This window comes from Pseudophryne corroboree, chromosome 3 (assembly GCF_028390025.1).
Source record: "Pseudophryne corroboree isolate aPseCor3 chromosome 3, aPseCor3.hap2, whole genome shotgun sequence".
Taxonomy (NCBI): Eukaryota; Metazoa; Chordata; class Amphibia; order Anura; family Myobatrachidae; genus Pseudophryne; species Pseudophryne corroboree.
In genome coordinates this window covers 805,034,077-805,057,589 of record NC_086446.1, presented here as the reverse complement: position 1 = coordinate 805,057,589, position 23,513 = coordinate 805,034,077, and the positions used below count along the sequence as shown (strand labels likewise).

The 23,513-nt window shown below is 45.6% G+C and overlaps 1 protein-coding gene across 1 annotated transcript in view; it reads left to right on the top strand.

Moving 5' to 3' along the window:
• LOC135056915 (pancreatic triacylglycerol lipase-like) overlaps positions 1-23,513 on the top strand; it is a 117,873-nt gene that overhangs the window by 37,115 nt on the left and 57,245 nt on the right. Inside the window, exons 2-3 of the mRNA XM_063962690.1 lie at positions 12,328-12,462; positions 21,057-21,165. Of these exons, the coding sequence (XP_063818760.1) occupies positions 12,460-12,462; positions 21,057-21,165 (112 nt within the window). The 5' untranslated portion in view covers positions 12,328-12,459. The remainder of the gene's footprint in view (positions 1-12,327; positions 12,463-21,056; positions 21,166-23,513) is intronic.

Here is a 23,513-nt window from a genome sequence, read left to right as displayed (position 1 = left end):
GGCGTATGAGGTTACTTCCAGAAAATGTGGAGAAGATGATGTTCATTAAAATTAATTATAATCAATTCCTCCGTGGAGACATTCACCAGCAGCAATTGCCTCCAGAAAGTACACGGGGACCTGAGATGGTGGATTCCAGTGGGGACGAATTAATAATCTGTGAGGAGGGGGATGTACACAGTGAAAGGGGTGATGAATCGGAGGATGAGGAGGAGGTGGACATCTTGCCTCTGTAGAGCCAGTTTGTGCAAGGAGAGATTGATTGCTTCTTTTTTGGTGGGGGCCCAAACCAACCAGTCATTTCAGTCACAGTCGTGTGGCAGACCCTGTCACTGAAATGATGGGTTCGTTAAAGTGTGCATGTCCTGTTTATACAACATAAGGGTGGGTGGGAGGGCCCAAGGACAATTCCATCTTGCACCTCTTTTTTCTTTCATTTTCTTTGCATCATGTGCTGTTTGGGGAGTATTTTTTTGAAGGGCCATCCTGCGTGACACTGCAGTGCCACTCCTAGATGGGCCAGATGTTTGTGTCGGCCACTTGGGTCTCTTATCTTAGTCACACAGCTACCTCATTGTGCCTCTTTTTTTCTTTGCATCATGTGCTGTTTGGGGAGTATTTTTTTGAAGGACCATCCTGTGGGACACTGCAGTGCCACTCCTAGATGGGCCAGGTGTTTGTGTCGGCCACTTGTGTCGCTTAGCTTAGTCACACAGCGACCTTGGTGCGCCTCTTTTTTTCTTTGCATCATGTGCTGTTTGGGGAGTATTTTTTGAAGTGCCATCCTGAGTGACACTGCAGTGCCACTCCTAGATGGGCCAGGTGTTTGTGTCGGCCACTTGTGTCGCTTAGCTTAGTCACACAGCGACCTTGGTGCGCCTCTTTTTTTCTTTGCATCATGTGCTGTTTGGGGAGTATTTTTTTGAAGTGCCATCCTGTCTGACACTGCAGTGCCAATCCTAGATGGGCCAGGTGTTTGTGTCGGCCACTTGGGTCGCTTAGCTTAGCCATCCAGCGACCTCGGTGGAAATTTTAGGACTAAAAATAATATTGTGAGATGTGAGGTGTTCAGAATAGACTGAAAATGAGTGGAAATTATGGTTATTGAGGTTAATAATACTTTGGGATCAAAATGACCCCCAAATTCTATGATTTAAGCTGTTTTTGAGGTTTTCTTTAAAAAAACACCCGAATTCAAAACACACCCGAATCCGACAAAAAATTTTCGGTGAGGTTTTGCCAAAACGCGTCCGAATCCAAAACACGGCCGCGGAACCGAACCCAAAACCAAAACACAAAACCCAAAAAATTTCCGGTGCACATCACTAATTACTGGGCGCCGCCATGTTGGAGACCAAGTTTGAGGCATAGTTCTTGTTTCCTGTTTCTTCCAGCCAATCCAGGGGAAGTTCTCCCTATAAAAGGGGGCTGGTTTATGATAGTGATGCCAGTGCTTCAAGTTACAACCCTGTTGTAGGTGCTTTAGCCTGTGCTCCCAGGATTCTTGCCGTATTCTGGTTACTCCTGCCCCTGCTTGGTCGGTTCTCTGTTGCTGCTGCAGCCCTGCCGTTCCTAGCCTGCTGCTGCCTGGTGAAGCGCTCCTGGAAAACCCGGTCCAGTAAGACTCTTTGGGCACGGTCAGTCCCGGGTCTTCTGCCTCATCTTTCTAGCCACACTCCACAGATCTTCATCTCCAGCCACGTCTTTAACCACCATCCACAGTTCCGCAGTTCATAATCTACAGCCTCGTCTTTCAAGCCACAGTCCACAGTCTTTCGTCTCCAGCCACGTCTTTAACCACCATCCACAGTTCCGCAGTTCATAATCTACAGCTTCATCTTTCATGCCACATTCCACAGTCCTTTGTCTCCAGCCACGTCTCTAACCACTATTCACAGTTTCTCAGTTCATTATTCACAACCTTGTCTTTCAAGCCACAACCTGCAGTTCTTTGTCTACAACTACGTCTTTAAGTCATCGTTCACCAGCCACAGTTCTCTACCTCAGCCCTGTCCATAAGAACTACAATCCACTGACTTAGCTCCGCCCACTTTCTTCATTGCCCCTTGTCCCATGAGAAGGAACTATATCCAACCCCGTTGACTCGTTCATCCACAGCCAACTACCTCCTTGGGCAAGTCTCAGCTGCTGGATCCTCAAACCTCGCTAGTCATGACAGTAAGCACTGGCCAAATGGATTCGACGGGGGATCAGGCCTCAGTAGGTGATTCAACTGCAGATATCTGGTCTCGCTTAAGTAAGCAGGAGGCCACACAATCTCAAATTGTGCAGTTCATGCAGAATATGTCAGAACGTCTCGATTCTCTCTGTGTTGCCATGACGGCCCCTCAAGTATCTACAGCTGCTCCCACATTAGCACCTCCGGTCCCATTTCCTCCTGTACCAGTAAGACTTCCACGGTTGCATTTGCCATCTCCAAGTAAGTTCGATGGAAATCCAAAACAATGCCTCGGGTTTCTTAACCAGTGCGAAATCCAGTTCGAACTACAGTCGGCCAACTTCCCATCAGCACGAACCAAAGTAGCCTATATAATTTCTTTACTTACCGGGCAAGCGTTGGAATGGGCTTCACCTTTATGGGAGAGGACGGATCCCATCCTGTCTAACTATTCAGAATTCGTGGCCACCTTTCGAAGAATATTCAACGAACTGGGCAGGACTTCTGCCGCCTCATTGGAGATCCTGCGCCTGTGTCAAGGCACACTTACGGTCAGTCAGTACGTGATCCAGTTTCGTACTCTCTCCTCAGAACTGAACTGGTACGAGGAGGCTCTCATTGCAGCTTTCTGGAGCGGTCTCTCCGAAAAGATCAAAGATGACCTTGCAACTCAGGAAGTACCTGATAAGTTAGATAAATTAATTTCCTTGTGCAATAAATTAGACCTGAGGTACAGAGAACGCTGTATGGAGAGATCGCGGTCAGATCGTCCTAAGCCTAGAGTTGTTCTTCCACCAACACCATCTTCACCAACTATTGAAGAACCCATGCAGATCAATCATTCCCGTCTCTCCAGCGAGGAATGTCAGAGACGGCGACAAGGGAACCTCTGCTTGTATTGTGGAGCATCTGATCACTTTGTTAAATCTTACAGTCTACGTCCGGGAAACGCCCGCTACTAGCTTGTGCTGGAGAGGTCAAGCTAAGAGAATCCACAGAATTACATACCAAGAAAGAATCTGTCTTGTTAACCCACCTGGAGCTCCCTTCTTTCTCTCTTCTCATCTTTGCACTACTCGACTCCGGAGCCGTCGAAAGCTTCATTACATCAGCTCTGGTCAAACGATCTGGAATACAAACGGTCCTTTTGGATCGTACCATTTCTATTACTGCGGTGGATGGAAGTCATATTCCTGAGGGTATTATATCCTTTTGTACTATTCCTCTCAAGATGAAGGTCAGAGTTCTTCATTCAGAAAAAATCTCTTTCCTTGTAATTCCTAGAACCTCTCATGAACTGATCCTAGGATTTCCATGGTTAATCAGACACAATCCCCACATAGACTGGCAAACTATGGATGTTCTCTCTTGGGGATGAGACTGCTTCCAGAACTGTTTGCCTTCAGTAAGACCCCTCTGTTCTTCCAGCCCTTCCAGCCTTCCTGTGGAATACCAAGCCTTTCAAGATGTTTTCAGTAAACATGGGGCGGACACCTTGCCTCCGCATCGCACTTGGGATTGCCCCATTAATCTGGTACCAGGCAAGACTCCTCCCCGAGGTCAAACCTATCCTCTCTCACTCCCTGAGACACAGGCCATGTCGGAGTATATCCGTGAGAACTTGGATAAAGGGTTCATCAGGTCTTCCACCTCTCCGGCCGAGCAAGGGTTTTTCTTCGTCAAAAAGAAGGATGGGGGTCTGCGGCCCTGTATTGACTATAGAGGTCTCAACGACATTACAATTAAGAACAGATATCCGTTACCTCTAATTCCAGAACTGTTCGACTGTGTTAAAGGAGTTACTGTATTCACTAAGCTGGACTTACGGGGGGCCTACAATCTTATACATATTCCCCCCTGGTGACGAATGGAAGACAGCATTTAATACCCGCAACGGCCATTAAGAATACCTGGTAATGCCTTTTGGCCTATGTAACGCCCCAGCCGTCTTTCAAGAATTCGTTAATGAAATCTTCAGAGACCTCTGTGACTGCTTGGTGGTATATTTGGATGACATCCTTATCTTTTCCAGGGATCTGAAGACCCATCGAGAACAAGTCAAAGAAGTTCTAACTCGTTTACGGAGGAATCAATTATTCTGTAAGTTAGAGAAGTGCACCTTCGAAGTACCCACAATTCCATTCCTTGGTTACATCCTCTCAGGGCAAAAGTTACAGATGGTACCCGCTAAAGTCCAGGCGATTCAGGATTGGTCGCTTCCAGCTACCCTTAAGGATGTTCAACATTTCCTGGGGTTCGCTAACTTCTACCAAAGATTTATTCAGAACTATTCTTCTGTCATAGCTCCCATAACCGCATTAACTAGGAAAGGAGCCGATCCTGCCAAGTGGTCTCCAGAGGCTTTGGAATCCTTTTTGTCTTTAAAGGAGGCCTTCATGACCGCCCCTGTTCTTCGACAACCCGATCTCAACCGTCCATTCCTGGTGGAGGTTGACACCTCTACTGTAGGAGTCGGAGCAGTATTATCCCAGCTCTTCGAGGACAAGACAGTCCATCCTTGTGCGTTCTTCTTGCGAAGATTCTCCCCCGCTGAACAGAATTACGCTATTGGGGAACAAGAATTACTGGCAATTAAGTTAGCCTTTGAGAAGTGGAGGTATTTGTTGGAGGTAGGTGAGCATCCAATCTCGGTAACCACAGATCACAAAAACCTCCTGTATCTACAGTCAGCTCGATGTCTGAACCTGTGCCAAGCAAGATGGGCACTCTTCTTTACCCGTTTCAACTTTAAACTTAGTTACCGACCAGGTTCCCTCAACAAAAAGGCAGATGCATTATCCCATTCCCTAAGTTCTGAAGAACCCTCTGATCATTCAAAGGAACAATTCATCTTGGAATCCACCTCTTTTTCAGCAACTAATACCTCTCTACTTCCTCCTCCGGGAAAAATCTTTGTTGCACCAAATCTTCAAAAGAAATTGCTTACATGGGCTCACTCCTCCTTCTTCATGGGTCATGCGGGTGGTCATAAAACGATCAAAATCCTTCAGTGCTCCTATTGGTGGCCTCATCTCAGGACTGATGTTCAGGAATTCGTGGCTGCCTGTCCAAAGTGTGCCCAGCATAAAAGTTCCAAAGGTCCTCCAGCCGGGTTACTCCATCCGTTGCCTGTGCCGCAAAGACCATGGATGCATATTTCTATTGACTTTATTACTGATTTGCCTGCGGCTGGCAGATGAAATACTGTATGGGTCATAGTTGACCGGTTCTCTAAAATGGCACACGTCGTTCCACTGGCTGGTCTTCCATCAGCATCCCAGTTGGCAAAATTATTCATAGCAGAGATCTTCCGACTCCATGGTCTACCGCAAGAAACTGTGTCTGATAGAGGTCCTCAGTTTGTGTCCAAGTTTTGGAGATCCCTATGTTCAGCTCTCGATGTGAAATTGAATTTCTCCTCAGGATATCATCCTCAAACGGATGGTCAAACAGAGAGAGTGAACCAGGATCTGGAGACATTTCTGTGTTTATTCATGTCCTCCTCTCCGGACAACTCGCTGGACTTCCTCCCATTCACAGAGTTTGCCCATAAATCTTCTCCATTTTTCATTAATTATGGTTTTCATCCGAAAGTTCCTGACTTCCAACTTCTGCCTATGCTCTAGGTACCTGCCGCAGAATCAGCACTTCGACAATTTACTAAAACCTGGAGACAAATTCACAAGGCCTTGCTCAAGACATCTAAGAAGTATAAGACTTACGCAGACCTGAAGCGAAAAGCTGTACCAAGTCTTAAAGTGGGAGATTGGGTTTGGGTTTCCACACATAACCTAAGATTGAAGGTTCCTACTAAAAAGTTTGCTCCCAGGTTTATTGGGCCCTACCCAATCGAAAAAGTTTTAAATCCTGTTGCCTACAAAGTGAAGTTACCTCCGCATTTCAGAATCCCTAATGCATTTCATATTTCTCTCTTAAAACCGTTGGTACTTAATCGATTTAGAGCTGCTCTGCCTAAATAACCCAAGATCCAATCAGCACAAGGAGACGAATTTGAGATTCACAAGATCCTTGACTCCCGCAGACGATATGGTCGCTTGCAGTACCTTGTTGATTGGAAGGGATATGGACCAGAGGAAAGGTCTTGGGTAGAAGCAGAAGACGTCCATGCTCCAAGACTTCTTCGGACATTTCATGCCAAGTTTCCAACTAAACCATATAGGTGTCCGGAGTCCACCTGCAAAGGGGGGGGGGGGGTACTGTCAGTGTCCAGAGCCTTACCGGTAAGCTGGGGCCGTGGAGCTGGCTTCTCAGGTGGCAGTGTGGGCAGCGGCGGGGGTGGGCTGCTGCGCCGGGTCTAAGGGCAGCAGTAGCGGCGGTGAGGGGGTCCGCTCGTGATGGTGGAATGCTGCTGCTGCAGGTCGCTCTTGCTGAGCCGTTAATAGGAGACCAGGGGCAGTGAGCTGTGTGGCTATGCAGAAAGGTCTGCATTACTGGGCGCCGCCATGTTGGAGACCAAGTTTGAGGCATAGTTCTTGTTTCCTGTTTCTTGCAGCCAATCCAGGGGAAGCTCTACCTATAAAAGGGGGCTGGTTTAGGACAGGGACGCCAGTGCTTCAAGTTACAACCCTGTTGTAGGTGCTTAAGCCTGGGCTCCCAGGATTCTTGCCGTATTCTGGTTACTCCTGACCCTGCTTGGCCGGTTCTCTGTTGCTGCTGCAGCCCTGCCGTTCCTAGCCTGCTGCTGCCTGGTGAAGCGCTCCTGGAAAACCCGGTCCAGTAAGACTCTTTACGCGCGGTCGGTCCCGGGTCTTCTGCCTCATCTTTCTAGCCACAGTCCACAGATCTTCATCTCCAGCCACGTCTTTAACCACCATCCGCAGTTCATAATCTACAGCCTCGTCTTTTAAGCCACAGTCCACAGTCTTTCAATCTCCAGCCACGTCTTTAACCACCATCCACAGTTCCGCAGTTCATAATCTACATCCTCGTCTTTCAAACCCGGTCCAGTAAGACTCTTTGGGCACGGTCAGTCCCGGGTCTTCTGCCTCATCTTTCTAGCCACACTCCACAGATCTTCATCTCCAGCCACGTCTTTAACCACCATCCACAGTTCCGCAGTTCATAATCTACAGCTTCATCTTTCAAGCCACATTCCACAGTCCTTTGTCTCCAGCCACATCTCTAACCACTATTCACAGTTCTGCAGTTCATTATTCACAACCTCGTCTTTCAAGTCACAACCCGCAGTTCTTTGTCTACAACTATGTCTTTAAGTCATCGTTCACCAGCCACAGTTCTCTACCTCAATCCTGTCCATAAGAACTACAATCCAGTGACTCTTAGCTCTGCCGACTTTCTTTATTGCAACATGAGAAGGAACTATAGCCAAACCCCTCGTCTCGATCATCCACAGCAAACTACCTCCATGGGCAAGTCTCAGCTGCCGGATCCTCAAACCTCGCTAGTTGTGACAGTTTTCACCACAGGGCACAGCTGCTGCTCCTTGCTAGATGCTCGCAGGGTGGGAGAGCATTAAGGGGACAAGCTGTGGAGAGCAGCAGGTCCAGGGATGGTTCTGCCTCCGCTGTCAGGCTCCCCTCCCCATGTAGTTTTCAGAAGCGGCGCAGGAGCAGTGAACACAGAAACACCGACATAGGAGCAGTGAACACAGGAGCACAGACACAGGAGCAGTGAACACAAGAGCACAGACACAGGAGCAGTGAACACAGGAGCACAGATACAGGAGCAGTGAACACAAGAGCACAGACACAGGAGCAGTGACCACAGGAGCACAGACACAGGAGCAGTGGACACAGGAGCAGTGAACACAGGAGCACAGACACAGGAGCAGTGAACACAGGAGCACAGACACAGGAGTAATGAACACAGGAGCACAGACACAGGAGCAGTGAACACAGGAGCACAGACACAGGAGTAGTGACCACAAGAGCACAGACACAGGAGCACAGACACAGAAGCAGTGAACACAGGAGCACAGACACAGGAGTAATGAACACAGGAGCACAGACACAGGAGCAGTGAACACAGGAGCAGTGGACACAGGAGCAGTGAACACAGGAGCAGTGACACAGGAGCACAGACACAGGTGCAGTGAACACAGGAGCACAGACACAGAAGCAGTGAACACAGGAGAACAGACACAGAAGCAGTGAACACAGAAGCACAGACACAGGAGCACAGACACAGGAGCAGTGAACACAGAAGCACAGACACAGGAGCAGTGAACACAGGAGCACAGACACAGGAGTAATGACCATAGGAGCACAGACACAGGAGCACAGACACAGAAGCAGTGAACAAAGGAGAACAGACACAGGAGTAGTGAATACAGACACAGGAGCAGTGAACACAGGAGCACAGACACAGTAGCACAGACAAAGAAGCAGTGAGCACAGGAGCACAGACACAGAAGCAGTGACCACAGGAGCACAGACATGGGAGCAATGAACACATGAGCACAGACACAGGACCAGTGAAAACAGGAGCACAGACACAGGAGAAGAGATACAGGAGCAGTGACCACAGGAGCAGTGAACACAGGAGCAGTGGACACAGGAGCACAGACACAGGTGCAGTGAACACAGGAGCACAGACACAGGAGCACAGACACAGAAGCAGTGAGCACAGGAGAACAGACTCAGAAGCAGTGAACACAGGAGAACAGACACAGGAACAGTGAACACAGGAGCACAGACACAGGAGCAGTAGGCACAGAAGCACAGACACAGGAGCAGTGACACAGGAGCACAGACACAGGAGCACAGACACAGGAGCACAGATACAGGAGCACAGACACAGGAGCACAGATACAGGAGCACAGACACAGGAGCACAGACACAGGAGCACAGATACAGGAGCACAGACACAGGAGCACAGATACAGGAGCACAGACACAGGAGCACAGACACAGGAGCACAGATACAGGAGTACAGACACATGAGCAGTGGACACAGGAGCAGTGGACACAGGAGCAGTGAATATAGGAGCACAGACACAGTAGCACAGACACAGGAGCACAGACACAGGAGCAGTGGACACAGGAGCAGTGGATACAGGAGCACAGACACAGGAGCACAGACACAGAAGCAGTGAACACAGGAGAACAGACACAGGAGCAGTGAACACAGGAGAACAGAAACAGGAACAGTGAACACAGGAGCACAGACACAGGAGCAGTGACCCCAGGAGCACAGACACAGGAACAGTGAACACAGGAGCAGTGGACACAGGAGCAGTGAACACAGGAGCAGTGACACAGGAGCACAGACACAGGTGCAGTGAACACAGGAGCACAGACACAGAAGCAGTGAACACAGGAGAACAGACACAGAAGCAGTGAACACAGAAGCACAGACACATGAGCACAGACACAGGAGCAGTGAACACAGAAGCATAGACACAGGAGCAGTGAACACAGGAGCACAGACACAGGAGTAATGACCATAGGAGCACAGACACAGGAGCACAGACACAGAAGCAGTGAACAAAGGAGAACAGACACAAGAGTAGTGAATACAGACACAGGAGCAGTGAACACAGGAGCACAGACACAGTAGCACAGACACAGAAGCAGTGAACACAGGAGCACAGACACAGAAGCAGTGACCACAGGAGCACAGACATGGGAGCAATGAACACATGAGCACAGACACAGGACCAGTGAAAACAGGAGCACAGACACAGGAGAAGAGATACAGGAGCAGTGACCACAGGAGCAGTGGACACAGGAGCAGTGGACACAGGAGCACAGACACAGGAGCAGTGGACACAGGAGCAGTGGACACAGGAGCACAGACACAGGTGCAGTGAACACAGGAGCACAGACACAGGAGCAGTAGGCACAGAAGCAGTAGGCACAGAAGCACAGACACAGGAGCAGTGACACAGGAGCACAGACACAGGAGCACAGACACAGGAGCACAGACACAGGAGCACAGATACAGGAGCACAGACACAGGAGCACAGACACAGGAGCACAGATACAGGAGCACAGACACAGGAGCACAGACACAGGAGCACAGACACAGGAGCACAGATACAGGAGTACAGACACATGAGCAGTGGACACAGGAGCAGTGGACACAGGAGCAGTGAATATAGGAGCACAGACACAGTAGCAGTGGACACAGTAGCACAGACACAGGAGCAGTGGACACAGGAGCAGTGGACACAGGAGCAGTGGATACAGGAGCACAGACACAGGAGCACAGACACAGAAGCAGTGAACACAGGAGAACAGACACAGGAGCAGTGACACAGGAGCACAGACACAGGAGCACAGACACAGGTGCAGTGAACACAGGAGCACAGGCACAGAAGCAGTGAACACAGGTGAACAGAAACAGGAACAGTGAACACAGGAGCACAGACACAGGAACAGTGACCACAGGAGCACAGACACAGGAGCAGTGAACACAGGAGCACAGACACAGAAGCAGTGAACACAGGAGAACAGAAACAGGAGCAGTAGGCACCGAAGCACAGACACAGGGGCAGTAGGCACAGAAGCACAGACACAGGAGCACAGACACAGGAGCACAGATACAGGAGTACAGACACATGAGCAGTGAACACAGGAGCACAGACACAGAAGCAGTGGACACAGGAGCACAGACACAGAAGCAGTGAACACAGGAGCACATGCACAGAAGCAGTGAACACAGGAGCACAGACACAGGAGCACAGACACAGGAGCACAGACACAGAAGCAGTGAACACAGGAGAACAGACACAGAAGCAGTGAACACAGGAGAACAGACACAGGAACAGTGAACACAGGAGCACAGACACAGAAGCAGTGAACACAGGAGCAGTAGGCACAGAAGCACAGACACAGGAGCACAGACACAGGAGCACAGACACAGGAGCACAGACACAGGAGCACAGGTACAGGAGTACAGACACATGAGCAGTGGACACAGGAGCAGTGGACACAGGAGCAGTGAATATAGGAGCACAGACACAGTAGCAGTGGACACAGTAGCACAGACACAGGAGCAGTGGACACAGGAGCAGTGGATACAGGAGCACAGACACAGGAGCACAGACACAGAAGCAGTGAACACAGGAGAACAGACACAGGAGCAGTGACACAGGAGCACAGACACAGGAGCACAGACACAGGTGCAGTGAACACAGGAGCACAGGCACAGAACCAGTGAACACAGGAGAACAGAAACAGGAACAGTGAACACAGGAGCACAGACACAGGAGCAGTAGGCACAGAAGCACAGACACAGGGGCAGTAGGCACAGAAGCACAGACACAGGAGCACAGACACAGGAGCACAGATACAGGAGTACAGACACATGAGCAGTGAACACAGGAGCACAGACACAGAAGCAGTGGACACAGGAGCACAGACACAGGAGCACAGACACAGAAGCAGTGAACACAGGAGCACAGGCACAGAAGCAGTGAACACAGGAGCACAAACACAGGAGCAGTAGACACAGGAGCACAGGCACAGGAGCACAGACACAGGAGCAGTAGGCACAGAAGCACAGACACAGGGGCAGTAGGCACAGAAGCACAGACACAGGAGCACAGACACAGGAGCACAGACACAGGAGCACAGATACAGGAGTACAGACACATGAGCAGTGAACACAGGAGCACAGACACAGAAGCAGTGGACACAGGAGCACAGACACAGGAGCACAGACACAGAAGCACAGACACAGGAGCACAGATACAGGAGTACAGACACATGAGCAGTGAACACAGGAGCACAGACACAGAAGCAGTGGACACAGGAGCACAGACACAGGAGCACAGACACAGAAGCAGTGAACACAGGAGCACAGACACAGAAGCAGTGAACACAGGAGCACAGACACAGAAGCAGTGAACACAGGAGCACAGGCACAGAAGCAGTGAACACAGGAGCACAGACACAGGAGCAGTAGACACAGGAGCACAGGCACAGAAGCAGTGAGCACAGGTATTCCCCCTCTCCTCTTTGCCTGTTTGGTGAGTCTGCAGTGTTATGTGGGAGATTTATCACACATAGATAAAGTTGACAGAGATAAACTACAAGCCAATCAGCTCCTAACTGTCATTTTACAACACTGCCTGTAACATGGCAGTGGGGAGCTGATTGGCCTATTGGCTGTGTTATCTGACCAGCTAAGCTTAGAGGAAATAATCATTTTGTCTATTTGCAGGTCATTTTACAGAAGTACGACGTGAACTGCATCTGCGTGGACTGGAGCGGGGGATCCTTTGCTCTCTATACGAAGGCGGCAAACAATGTCCAAGTCGTTGGGGCAGAGATTGCATATTTTATTAATGTTACCATGGTATGTACACAGATAACGTACTTGTGTTTGTATTCTGGACATAAAGATCATATAAACACACTAGAGGGACCGTGCGGCAGAGCTGACTGCTCATTCACAGCAGAAACATGTATATATGTCACATGATCCCTGACCGTTATACACCTGGCGAGGGGAGGGAAGAGGAGTGCAGGCAGAAGCGTCATCTACAACAAGGGAGTGTTAGCGTAAGTGCAGATCAGGTATATGTGGCCGCAGGCAGGGCCGGACTGGCCATCTGTCACTACCGACAAATGCCAGAGGAGCCAATTCCAGCCACCCAAAGAGCTGGCCTAACAGCTTCACCTCCTGGCGCACTACTCGGCGGGCACGCAGAGAGACCAGGTGTACCGCGAGGCCACGCCCCCTGGCAGCCCCAGTCTATCTCTGGCCGCAGGTACAGTATGCCTGTCGGAAGGGGAATCTGCTGCAGATGCTTCACACCGGGAGCAAAGATTTATGCTGCTGCTACTGACCATGAGCACCGAGATCTGCAGAGATAATAATAATAATAATAATGAAGAAATCCTGGTAAGACAGGTCAGTCGCCTTTCTACACCTATCTAATACAGAGCATCCTAACTTTGATTGGCTAGGCTGGGAGAAAGCTGCTCTGATTGGTTAGGTTGGGAGAAAACTGCTCTGATTGGTTAGGTTGGGAGAACGCTGTTCTGTTTGTAGACCCCTCATGGAAAATCACTCTACTCTTAAGGGAAGCGCTCGACACACATCTGGCCACCATTGTGGTGCCGTTTGTCCAAGGTCCGCTGGGTATGAAATGCCGGCCCTCAGGATGCCGTTGGTCACATGACCAACCACGACATCCCGACAGTGACATCCTGACATCAGAGGGGGTAAGTATTTTACCCCTCTCCCTTACCCTACCATAACCCTCCAGGGGTGTCGGCCATGACTAACCCTCCAGGTGCGTCAGCCACGACTAACCTCACCCACTGTAGAGATGGGCAACTCTGCTCTTTTCAGTGAGCGGCTCTGAACGGTTCAGCTCACGGAAAAGAGATGGTTCTTTTTTTGAACGGCTCACGGCTCACTGGCAGGAAGTGGAACAGAGCCGGCGCAGTGAGCAGCGGTTGTTCACTGACTCAGTTCCACTTCCTGCCTGGAGCGAGTCAGTTCTTCTCATCACACAGACAGTCTATCAGTGAAGAACCGTCGTTGACTTTTAACGGCTCACGGCTCACTCGGCTCATTTAGTAGAGCCGGCTCAAAAGAGCGGCTCAATAGTGAGCGACCCATCTCTACTCCAGTGTCTCACTCTAACCCCCCGCTAGTGCCTATCTATAACTCCCCCTCCCCCACCCCCCGTGCCCTATCCCACATCCCAATACTTACCTTCAGGATGTGAGCTGTCAGTGTCCTGTCACCAGTCTCCTGAGGGGTGTCGGGATTCCGGCATCGGTCACACATGGTGCCAAACGCATCTCGTGCTGAACATACAGTATGCAAAGAGCTGTGCATGGTCCCTTCAGCTTGAAAGACAATTCTTTAGGTTCCTTTAGATCAGGGGTGGGAACCTTTTTCCTGCATAGGGCCATTTGGATTTTTTCGACATCATTTGCGGGACATTTTTTAAGGACACTCTCCTAGCAAAGCAGGCGTGGCCTTACAAATAATGCCCACAGTAATAGCTGCTCACGCACGCTGCCCCCAGTAATGACAGACACACATAATGCCCCAGGTCCTGAATCCGCAGCACAGCCATTTCTACCACGCACAGCCAGCAGAGCTTCCTCATATCTCCTGAAGCCATCTGCCGAGCATTGCATCATGGGAGATGCAATGCACAGTGTGAGAAAACTACATCTCCCAGAAAGCCGTGCGCCACAAATGGCTTTACACTCAGAGGCTCCCTCCTGGCCAGTCATAATTCCTGAAATATACAAATAAAATACTAACAATGGTATTATTAGTAACAATACAGGTTGAGTATCCCATATCCAAATATTCCGAAATACGGAATATGCCGAAATACGGACTTTTTTGAGTGAGAGTGAGATAGTGAAACCTTTGTTTTCTGATGGCTCAATGTACACAAACTTTGTTTAATACACAAAGTTATTAAAAATATTGTATTAAATGACCATCAGGCTGTGTGTATAAGGTGTATATTTAACATAAATGAATTGTGTGAATGTAGACACACTTTGTTTAATGCACAAAGTTATAAAAAATATTGGCTAAAATTACCTTCAGGCTGTGTGTATAAGGTGTATATGAAACATAAATGTATTCTGTGCTTAGATTTAGGTCCCATCACCATGATATCCCATTATGGTATCTAATTATTCCAAAATACGGAAAAATCCGTTATCCAAAATACCTCTGGTCCCAAGCATTTTATATAAGGGATTCTCAACTTATACTATTAAAAATATTATTACTCAGCGCAAAAAAAGGGTTGCTATATATAAATGCCGTATAGTAGGGCGCTAACCATACAATGAAGCTGCTCCCAAATGAGTACTCTGAGGTGCTCACTAATAAAGTAAAAATGGGAAAGGATAAATAAATATTATCACAAGGGAGCGCTATATGTTTTTCAATGTTTCAAATAACAATTTATTATGTAAAATATTTTAAAAGAATGTCTAAAATAGATCAATATAATAAAAAATGCAAATTACACCAATAATAATCACTTGCACATAAAAGTATCTCTGTTACCACAGTTCTTTAGTGTAGAGTCCACAGACAATGTATGTATAGGAGCTCAAGTATAGGATGTTTAAGCACTCTGCAGGTGCTATTTGTAACTCCAATGAGAGACTGTTAAATGGATAGTCAGAAATGAGCCAGGTATCGTCTTTTTGGACAGACAAGCCGACGTGACTTGATACGGCTCGCACAGTGTAGAACACCCCACAGAGATCCCACTCTTGTGTGCCCTCCCCACCGCTGAAACCGAACTCTCACAAGTGCCGTTAGTTTTCTTAAGCAAAACCGGCTGTATTGCATCTATTGGGTGGTCGGGTAGATGCAGCGGTACATCTGTGTCCACAGGGAGGGGGAGCGCAGCTCCGGGTGGCAGCCGATGAACAAAACCAAAAACAGCCTCAGGTCTGTGGATCCTTGTAGATACTCCGGATCACGTAGGTGCAGAGATAAAATTCCCTTTAAGCGTTTCTCCGTGCTTATTGAACATACGGATTCATCAGAAGGTAGACTGGTGTGTTAGGTAGTCAATATTTAAAGAACAAATAACCAATCGGATAGCGACCTTAATTAATGGTGCATATGTGTGTAGATGGAGAGCACCTGTGTGTAGATGGAGAGCACCTGTGTGTAGATGGAGAGCACCTGGCAATTAATTCCAACATTGGGTGAAACTTCACAGATCTTATTTCCATCCAACACAATTGTGAAGCAGAAAATAAAAAATATACAGTATATATATATATATATATATATACACCAGAGTGCACATTTTTTTATATATACATACAGTCAAACAATAAAACAGTAATGGCAACAGAATAATATCACTAGTTATATTGTGATAAGTAGCTTATAGTTAGTAGCATAAAAAAGGCTACAAATTTATTTCTTCAATGGAGAGACATAGAATAGACCATATAAATCAATAAGTGAAATCAGCTTTAAAATGCTGATAAAGAGGAACCTCTGTTAAAGGAGGATATAGCTCAGTGGTCCAACGCGCTGTGCTACTACACAGATCAACTGGGGTTCAAATCCCAGTAGGGCTCGCTATAAATATTATTTACTTGTTTTAATCTTTAATATTACTTTATATATTTATCTACAAATTTATTGTATCTTATACAGTTAATTGTTTTACTAAATACTCATTTATTGTATAATTACTTTTACTAGCGCAACTTGACATAAGCAACAAGAAATATATCTCACAAAAATAAAGAAACAAGAAATGTATAAATGCACATACATATAGAAATAATTATAATATATATATATATATATATATATATAAACATTTTTTGTTGTTATTTTGGAAGTCAACATACTGCAAAGCTAGAGATATTATACATAAGATCGCACTGAGATCGTATATCAGGGACTCCACTCACTTTATCAATCTCACGTAAGATTTGGAATGGAGGGACAACTATATATTTATGACTGGTGATGTGGAGTCCCTCTATACCAATATTCCTCACAAATCTGGGTTAGAGGTACTTGAGTTTGTATTAAGCACAGATGAATCACTCAGCACTACTAAAAACTGGTTTATATTGGATGCTGTCAAAATTTATTATGACTCATAATTATTTCACTTTTGATTCAAAGTATTATTTACAGGTCCTCGGAGTTGCCATGGGCACCAGGTTCACCCCTAGTTTAGCGAACATCTATATGGGCCAGTTGGAGGATATTTATATCTGGGATGGCCCATATAAGGCGAACCTGGTGCTCTATGGCAGGTACGTTGACGACATGTTTTTTGTTTGGGACGGAGGCACTGAGCAGGTGGATCTTTTCTTGACTTATTTAAATACGAACACTTTTGGATTAACATTCACCAGCACCATGCACAAGTCACATATTACTTTTTTAGATATCGCCCTCTCTGCGGCTAATGGTCGTATCAATACATCCACCTATAGAAAAGAGGTGGATACTAACAACTTGTTAAATTACTATAGTTGCCATTATTGTCCTTGGCTTAATAATATACCTAAAAGCCAATACCTCAGACTTAGGCGCAATTGTTCTGATCTTGAGCAATTTAAGATGCAAGCTTTAGAATTAACTGTATCTTTTGATGAACAGGGTTATCCCACAGAACTCACTAAGCAGGCCTTTGAGTCAGCTCTGAATTGTGATAGACAATGCCTTTTAACGTACAAACGATGATATGGATCTATTTTCAGAACATCAACCAAGATTCATCACTAAATATCATGCGTAATCAAAGGAGATTAAACACATTATTAAAAAGAATTATCCCATCCTGAAAACAGATAAGATACTTTCCAAAGAATTAGATGATAGACCCTGTGTTATTTTCAAAAAGGCATCTAACTTACGTAATCTTCTAGCACCTAGTCACTACAAATCACGTGATACGAAATTTACAAATAAGAGTACTTGGCTTTCAAACTATTCGAGAGGAAAGGGAAATATTAAGTGTAGAAAAATAGGCTGCTCTACTTGTAGCCATTTGGTTGATAAAAGTACTGCCATTAAGTTTCATTCCTATGGAACCTTTTTCGAAATCCAAGGTAACATTGACTGTCGTACATCCTATGTGATTTATGTAATAACTTGTATATGTGGAGTACAGTACGTAGGGAGAAAGACGAGGATGCTCCATATTCGGTTCTTAGAACACAAAAATAACATCAGACGAGGTTTGAGCACACATAGTCTAGTTCAACATGTAAAACACAAACATAACAGTAACATCTCTGTCATCAGTATACAAGGTGTTGAGCATGTTGCGAGAACCACAAGAGGGGGAGATAGATTCAATTTTCTATGTAAACGCGAAGCGTTTTGGATCTTCTCCCTGGGAACGTTATTTCCGAACGGATTGAATGATTCCATTGAAATGAATAACATTTGAATTTTCGATTCCTAAGTGATATCCCTTTTGTTGAGCATATAATTATAAATCCAAAAGGAAATACATTATTTGATGTATGTGTGTGTACTGTATGGTACATACCTGATATTAGATATCTTACCATCTATTGGGTGTTATAAATATATGTATAATATCTCTAGCTTTGCAGTATGTTGAGTTCCAAAATAACAACAAAAAATGTCTAAAAATGTTTATATATATATATATTTTATAATTATTTCTATATGTACTGTATGTGCATTTATACATTTTTTGTTTCTTTATTTATGTGAGATATATTTCTTGTTGCTTACGTCAAGTTGCGCTAGTAAAAGTAATTATACAATAAATGAGTATTTAGTAAAACAATTAACTGTATAAGATACAATAAATTTGTAGATAAATATATAAAGTAATATTAAAGATTAAAACTAGCAAATATTATTTATAGCGAGCCCTACTGGGATTTGAACCCCAGTTGATCTGTGTAGTAGCACAGCGCGTTGGACCACTGAGCTATATGCCTCTTTAACAGAGGTTCCTCTTTATCAGCATTTTAAAGCTGATTTCACTTATTGATTTATATGGTCTATTTTATGTCTCTCCATTGAAGAAATAAATTTGTAGCCTTTTTTATGCTACTAACTATAAGCTACTTATCACAATATAACTAGTGATATTATTCTGTTGCCATTACTGTTTTATTGTTTGACTGTATGTGTATATATATATATATATATATATATATATACACATATATATAAAAAAATGTGCACTCTGGTGTGTGTGTGTGTATATATATATATATATATATATATATATATATATATTTTTTTTTTTTTTTTTAAATATTTTTTATTTTCTGCTTCACAATTGTGTTGGATGGAAATAAGATCTGTGAAGTTTCACCCAATGTTGGAATTAATTGCCAGGTGCTCTCCATCTACACACAGGTGCTCTCCATCTACACACAGGTGCACCATTAATTAAGGTCGCTATCCGATTGGTTATTTGTTCATTAAATATTGACTACCTAACACACCAGTCTACCTTCTGATGAATCCGTATGTTCAATAAGCACGGAGAAACGTGTGAAGGGAATTTTATCTCTGCACCTACGTGATCCGGAGTATCTACAAGGATCCACAGACCTGAGGCTGTTTTTGGTTTTATTCATCGGCTGCCACCTGGAGCTGCGCTCCCCCTCCCTGTGGACACAGACGTACCGCTGCATCTACCCGACCACCCAATACATGCAATACAGCCAGTTTTGCTAAAGAAAACTAACGGCACTTGTGAGAGTTCGGTTTCAGCGGTGGGGAGGGCACACAAGAGTGGGATCTCTGTGGGGTGTTCTACACTGTGCGAGCCGTATCAAGTCACGTCGGCTTGTCTGTCCAAAAAGACGATACCTGGCTCATTTCTGACTATCCATTTAACAGTCTCTCATTGGAGTTACAAATAGCACCTGCAGAGTGCTTAAACATCCTATACTGGAGCTCCTATACATACATTGTCTGTGGACTCTACACTAAAGAACTGTGGTAACAGAGATCCTTTTATGTGCAAGTGATTATTATTGGTGTAATTTGCATGTTTTATTATATTGATCTATATTAGACATTCTTTTAAAATATTTAACATAATAAATTGTTATTTGAACCATTGAAAAACATATAGCGCTCCCTTGTGATAATATTTATTTATCCTTTCCCATTTTTAGTTATAATTCCTGTCCGGGCCGGCTAAGGCCCACGGGGCGGAGGTTCCCCACCCCTGCTTTAGATAGACACACCAGGCTTGCCTACCTCACGGTTTTTCATTGAGCCTCCCAATGCCCCGCAAACCCTACCTGTCCTCCCGGTTTTTTGACTGTGCGTCTAAAAAATTTGGACTGCACATACACGGAGTCCTTTGATGCCGGAGTGTAGGGCTTCCGCTGGAGATGTGAGGATGCTGGACATTCTGCAGTGCTGTACACTGTACATAGAGAGGCCTGAGGCAGTGGAGGCTAGTGTCACATTAGACCCCGCCACCCTAACGAATGCTGTCACGGACACTCCCCCTGCTGTCTCTTATAATCACAGGGCAGGCCCTGGCTATGCCTGTCTCTGCCGCGGTTGTGCCGAACGCGCTAGGGGAGGACATATCCACTACGCCCGCCGTAAGTGTTGTGAGTGTCATAATGTTTCACAGCAGAGGGCGACATTGAGGACATAAAGCACACACTGGGCGGGATTCAAATCTTCTGTCCCCATCTCCCACCCCCATCGCGCCTGCCGGCAGTATTCAAATGTTGCTGCCGATGGGTGCGATATCAGCATTTCAGCTCGCCACCTCCAGCGGTGGTGAGCTGAAATGCTCGAAAAGTGACCCGTTTGGATGTCCAAACGAGACTTTTCACAATCGCGCCAATGTCTTTAGTCGGATTTAGCTGCTTTACGCGGCTAAACCCGTCTCTTATGGGCTCGATCAGCACGATAACGGGGGTCATTAGAATATCGCCCCGTATTTTGGTTGGACTCATCATTTGTTGGATCACTGGCTGTTACAGGTTTTCATTTCTTTTCTCTGCTCCCCTCAGACGCTCTCTTTGTCCCCCTGCATACCCCATACATCTCTCTGCCTGTCTTGCTCAGTCTCACCCACCTCTCGCAATCTCTCCCCCACATCTTTCGCTCTCCCTCACACATCTTTTCCCCTCATGTCTCTTTCTCTTTTCCCACTTCACTTCCCACTGTCTGTCTCTCCAGGTGGGATGTACTAATGGGAAAATGTTGTAAAACACCCAGAAGTGAAGCCACAAATGGCGTGAATAAGAGCAGCTGAAACCATGATGACAAAGGCACCTGGGGGCGACCTGCTGCCACCTCTCCCGCCATATGAAAGTAGCATGGTTGATAGCTGGCTCTGATTCTGACCGCCCTTTCTTTGCCAGCTTACCTTTTGCTGCTGCTCCCCTCACCTGTAAGACACTGACCATTCCCATTTTAATGTTCTATCTCTTTAGACTAACTTGAGCTGCCCCCTGGACAATACAATCCTCATCGGGCACAGCCTGGGAGCTCATGCCGTCGGGGAAGCTGGAAAGAGAAGGCCGGGTGTTCCGGTGATAATTGGTAGGTTTTATTGGGGAATAATTTCAGTATTTGAGCATAAAGACATCCTTGCTAAATGTATAACATTGTTTCTTCATCAGGGTTCATAGGTTCCACAGTAGTTTCCAGTATAATGCCATTAATACTGTATTTATCCGGGATCGGTATGAAATACCTCCAATCAAAATACCGACGTTCAAAATCCCGACACCAATTGACCGATGGTCAAAATCCCGACAAGGTCAAAATCCCGACACGGACAAAATACTGACATTTAAAATACCGACAAGGTCAAAATACCAACATGTAAAATGCCGACAGGTCAAAATACCGACATGCATTTTTTAATGTTTTTTTGTGTGTATGTCGACATAAATCGACATGGACACCATATAAAGTGTACCGTGTCCCCTCGCATGGCTCGCTGCGCTCGCCATGCTTCGGGCACGGTGCCTCGCTGTGCTCGGCACACTATTATATTCCCCCTCCAGGTCCACTGGGATGGTAAAGTATGAACAAGTCGGTTTCAATAAAAAAAATCATGAAAAACTCGTGTCGGTATTTTGATCTGTCTGCATTTTACATGTCGGTATTTTGACCTTGTCTGTATTTCTAATGTCGGTATTTTGTCCGTGTCGGTATTTTGACCTTGTCGGGATTTTGACCATCGGTCAATTGGTGTCGGGATTTTGAACGTCGGGATTTTGATTGGAGGTAAACTGACTGCATCCCATTTATCCTTTATGTCGCCTGAGATAGTGACTCCTAGATCCCTTTCCTCCTCAGTAGTTTCCAGTATAGCGCCACTAATACTATATTTATCCTTTATGTCACCTGAAATAGTGACTTCTAGATCCCTCTCCTCCTCAGTAGTTTCCAGTATAGCGCCATTAATACTATATTTATCCTTTATGTCACCTGAGATAGTGACTCCTAGATCCCTTTCCTCCTCAGTAGCCCCCAGTATAGTGCCATTAATACTATATTTATCCTTTATGTCATCTGAAATAGTGACTCCTAGATCCCTTTCCTTCTCAGTAGTTTCCAGTATAGTGCCATTAATACTATATTTATCCTTTATGTCACCTGAGATAGTGACTGCTAGATCCCTTTCCTCCTCAGTAGTTCCCAGTATAGTGCCATTAATACTATATTTATCCTTTATGTCACCTGAAATAGTGACTCCTAGATCCCTTTCCTCCTCAGTAATTTCCAGTATAGTGCCATTAATACTATATTTATCCTTTATGTCACCTGAAATAGTGACTCCTAGATCCCTTTCCTCCTCAGTAGTCCCCAGTATAGTGCCATTAATACTATATTTATCCTTTATGTCACCTGAAATAGTGACTCCTAGATCCCTTTCCTCCTCAGTAGTTTCCAGTATAGTGCCATTAATACTATATTTATCCTTTATGTCACCTGCAATAGTGACTCCTAGATCCCTTTCCTCCTCAGTAGCCCCCAGTATAGTGCCATTAATACTATATTTATCCTTTATGTCACCTGAAATAGTGACTCCTAGATCCCTTTCCTCCTCAGTAGTTTCCAGTATAGTGCCATTAATACTATATTTATCCTTTATGTCACCTGAGATAGTGACTGCTAGATCCCTTTCCTCCTCAGTTGTTCCCAGAATAGTGCCATTAATACTATATTTATCCTTTATGTCACCTGAAATAGTGACTCCTAGATCCCTTTCCTCCTCAGTAGTTTCCAGTATAGTGCCATTAATACTATATTTATCCTTTATGTCACCTGAGATAGTGACTGCTAGATCCCTTTCCTCCTCAGTAGTTCCCAGTATAGTGCCATTAATACTATATTTATCCTTTATGTCACCTGCAATAGTGACTCCTAGATCCCTTTCCTCCTCAGTAGCCCCCAGTATAGTGCCATTAATACTATATTTATCCTTTATATCACCTGAAATAGTGACTCCAAGATCCCTTTCCTCCTCCGTAGTTTCCAGTATAGTGCCATTATACTATATTTATCCTTTATGTCACCTGAAATAGTGACTCCTAGATCCCTTTCCTCCTCAGTAGTTCCCAGTATAGTGCCATTAATACTATATTTATCCTTTATGTCACCTGAGATAGTGACTCCTAGATCCCTTTCCTCCTCAGTAGTTTCCAGTATAGTGCCATTAATACTATATTTATCCTTTATGTCACCTGAAATAGTGACTCCTAGATCCCTTTCCTCCTCAGTAGTTTCCAGTATAGTGCCATTAATACTATATTTATCCTTTATGTCACCTGCAATAGTGACTCCTAGATCCCTTTCCTCCTCAGTAGCCCCCAGTATAGTGCCATTAATACTATATTTATCCTTTATGTCACCTGAAATAGTGACTCCTAGATCCC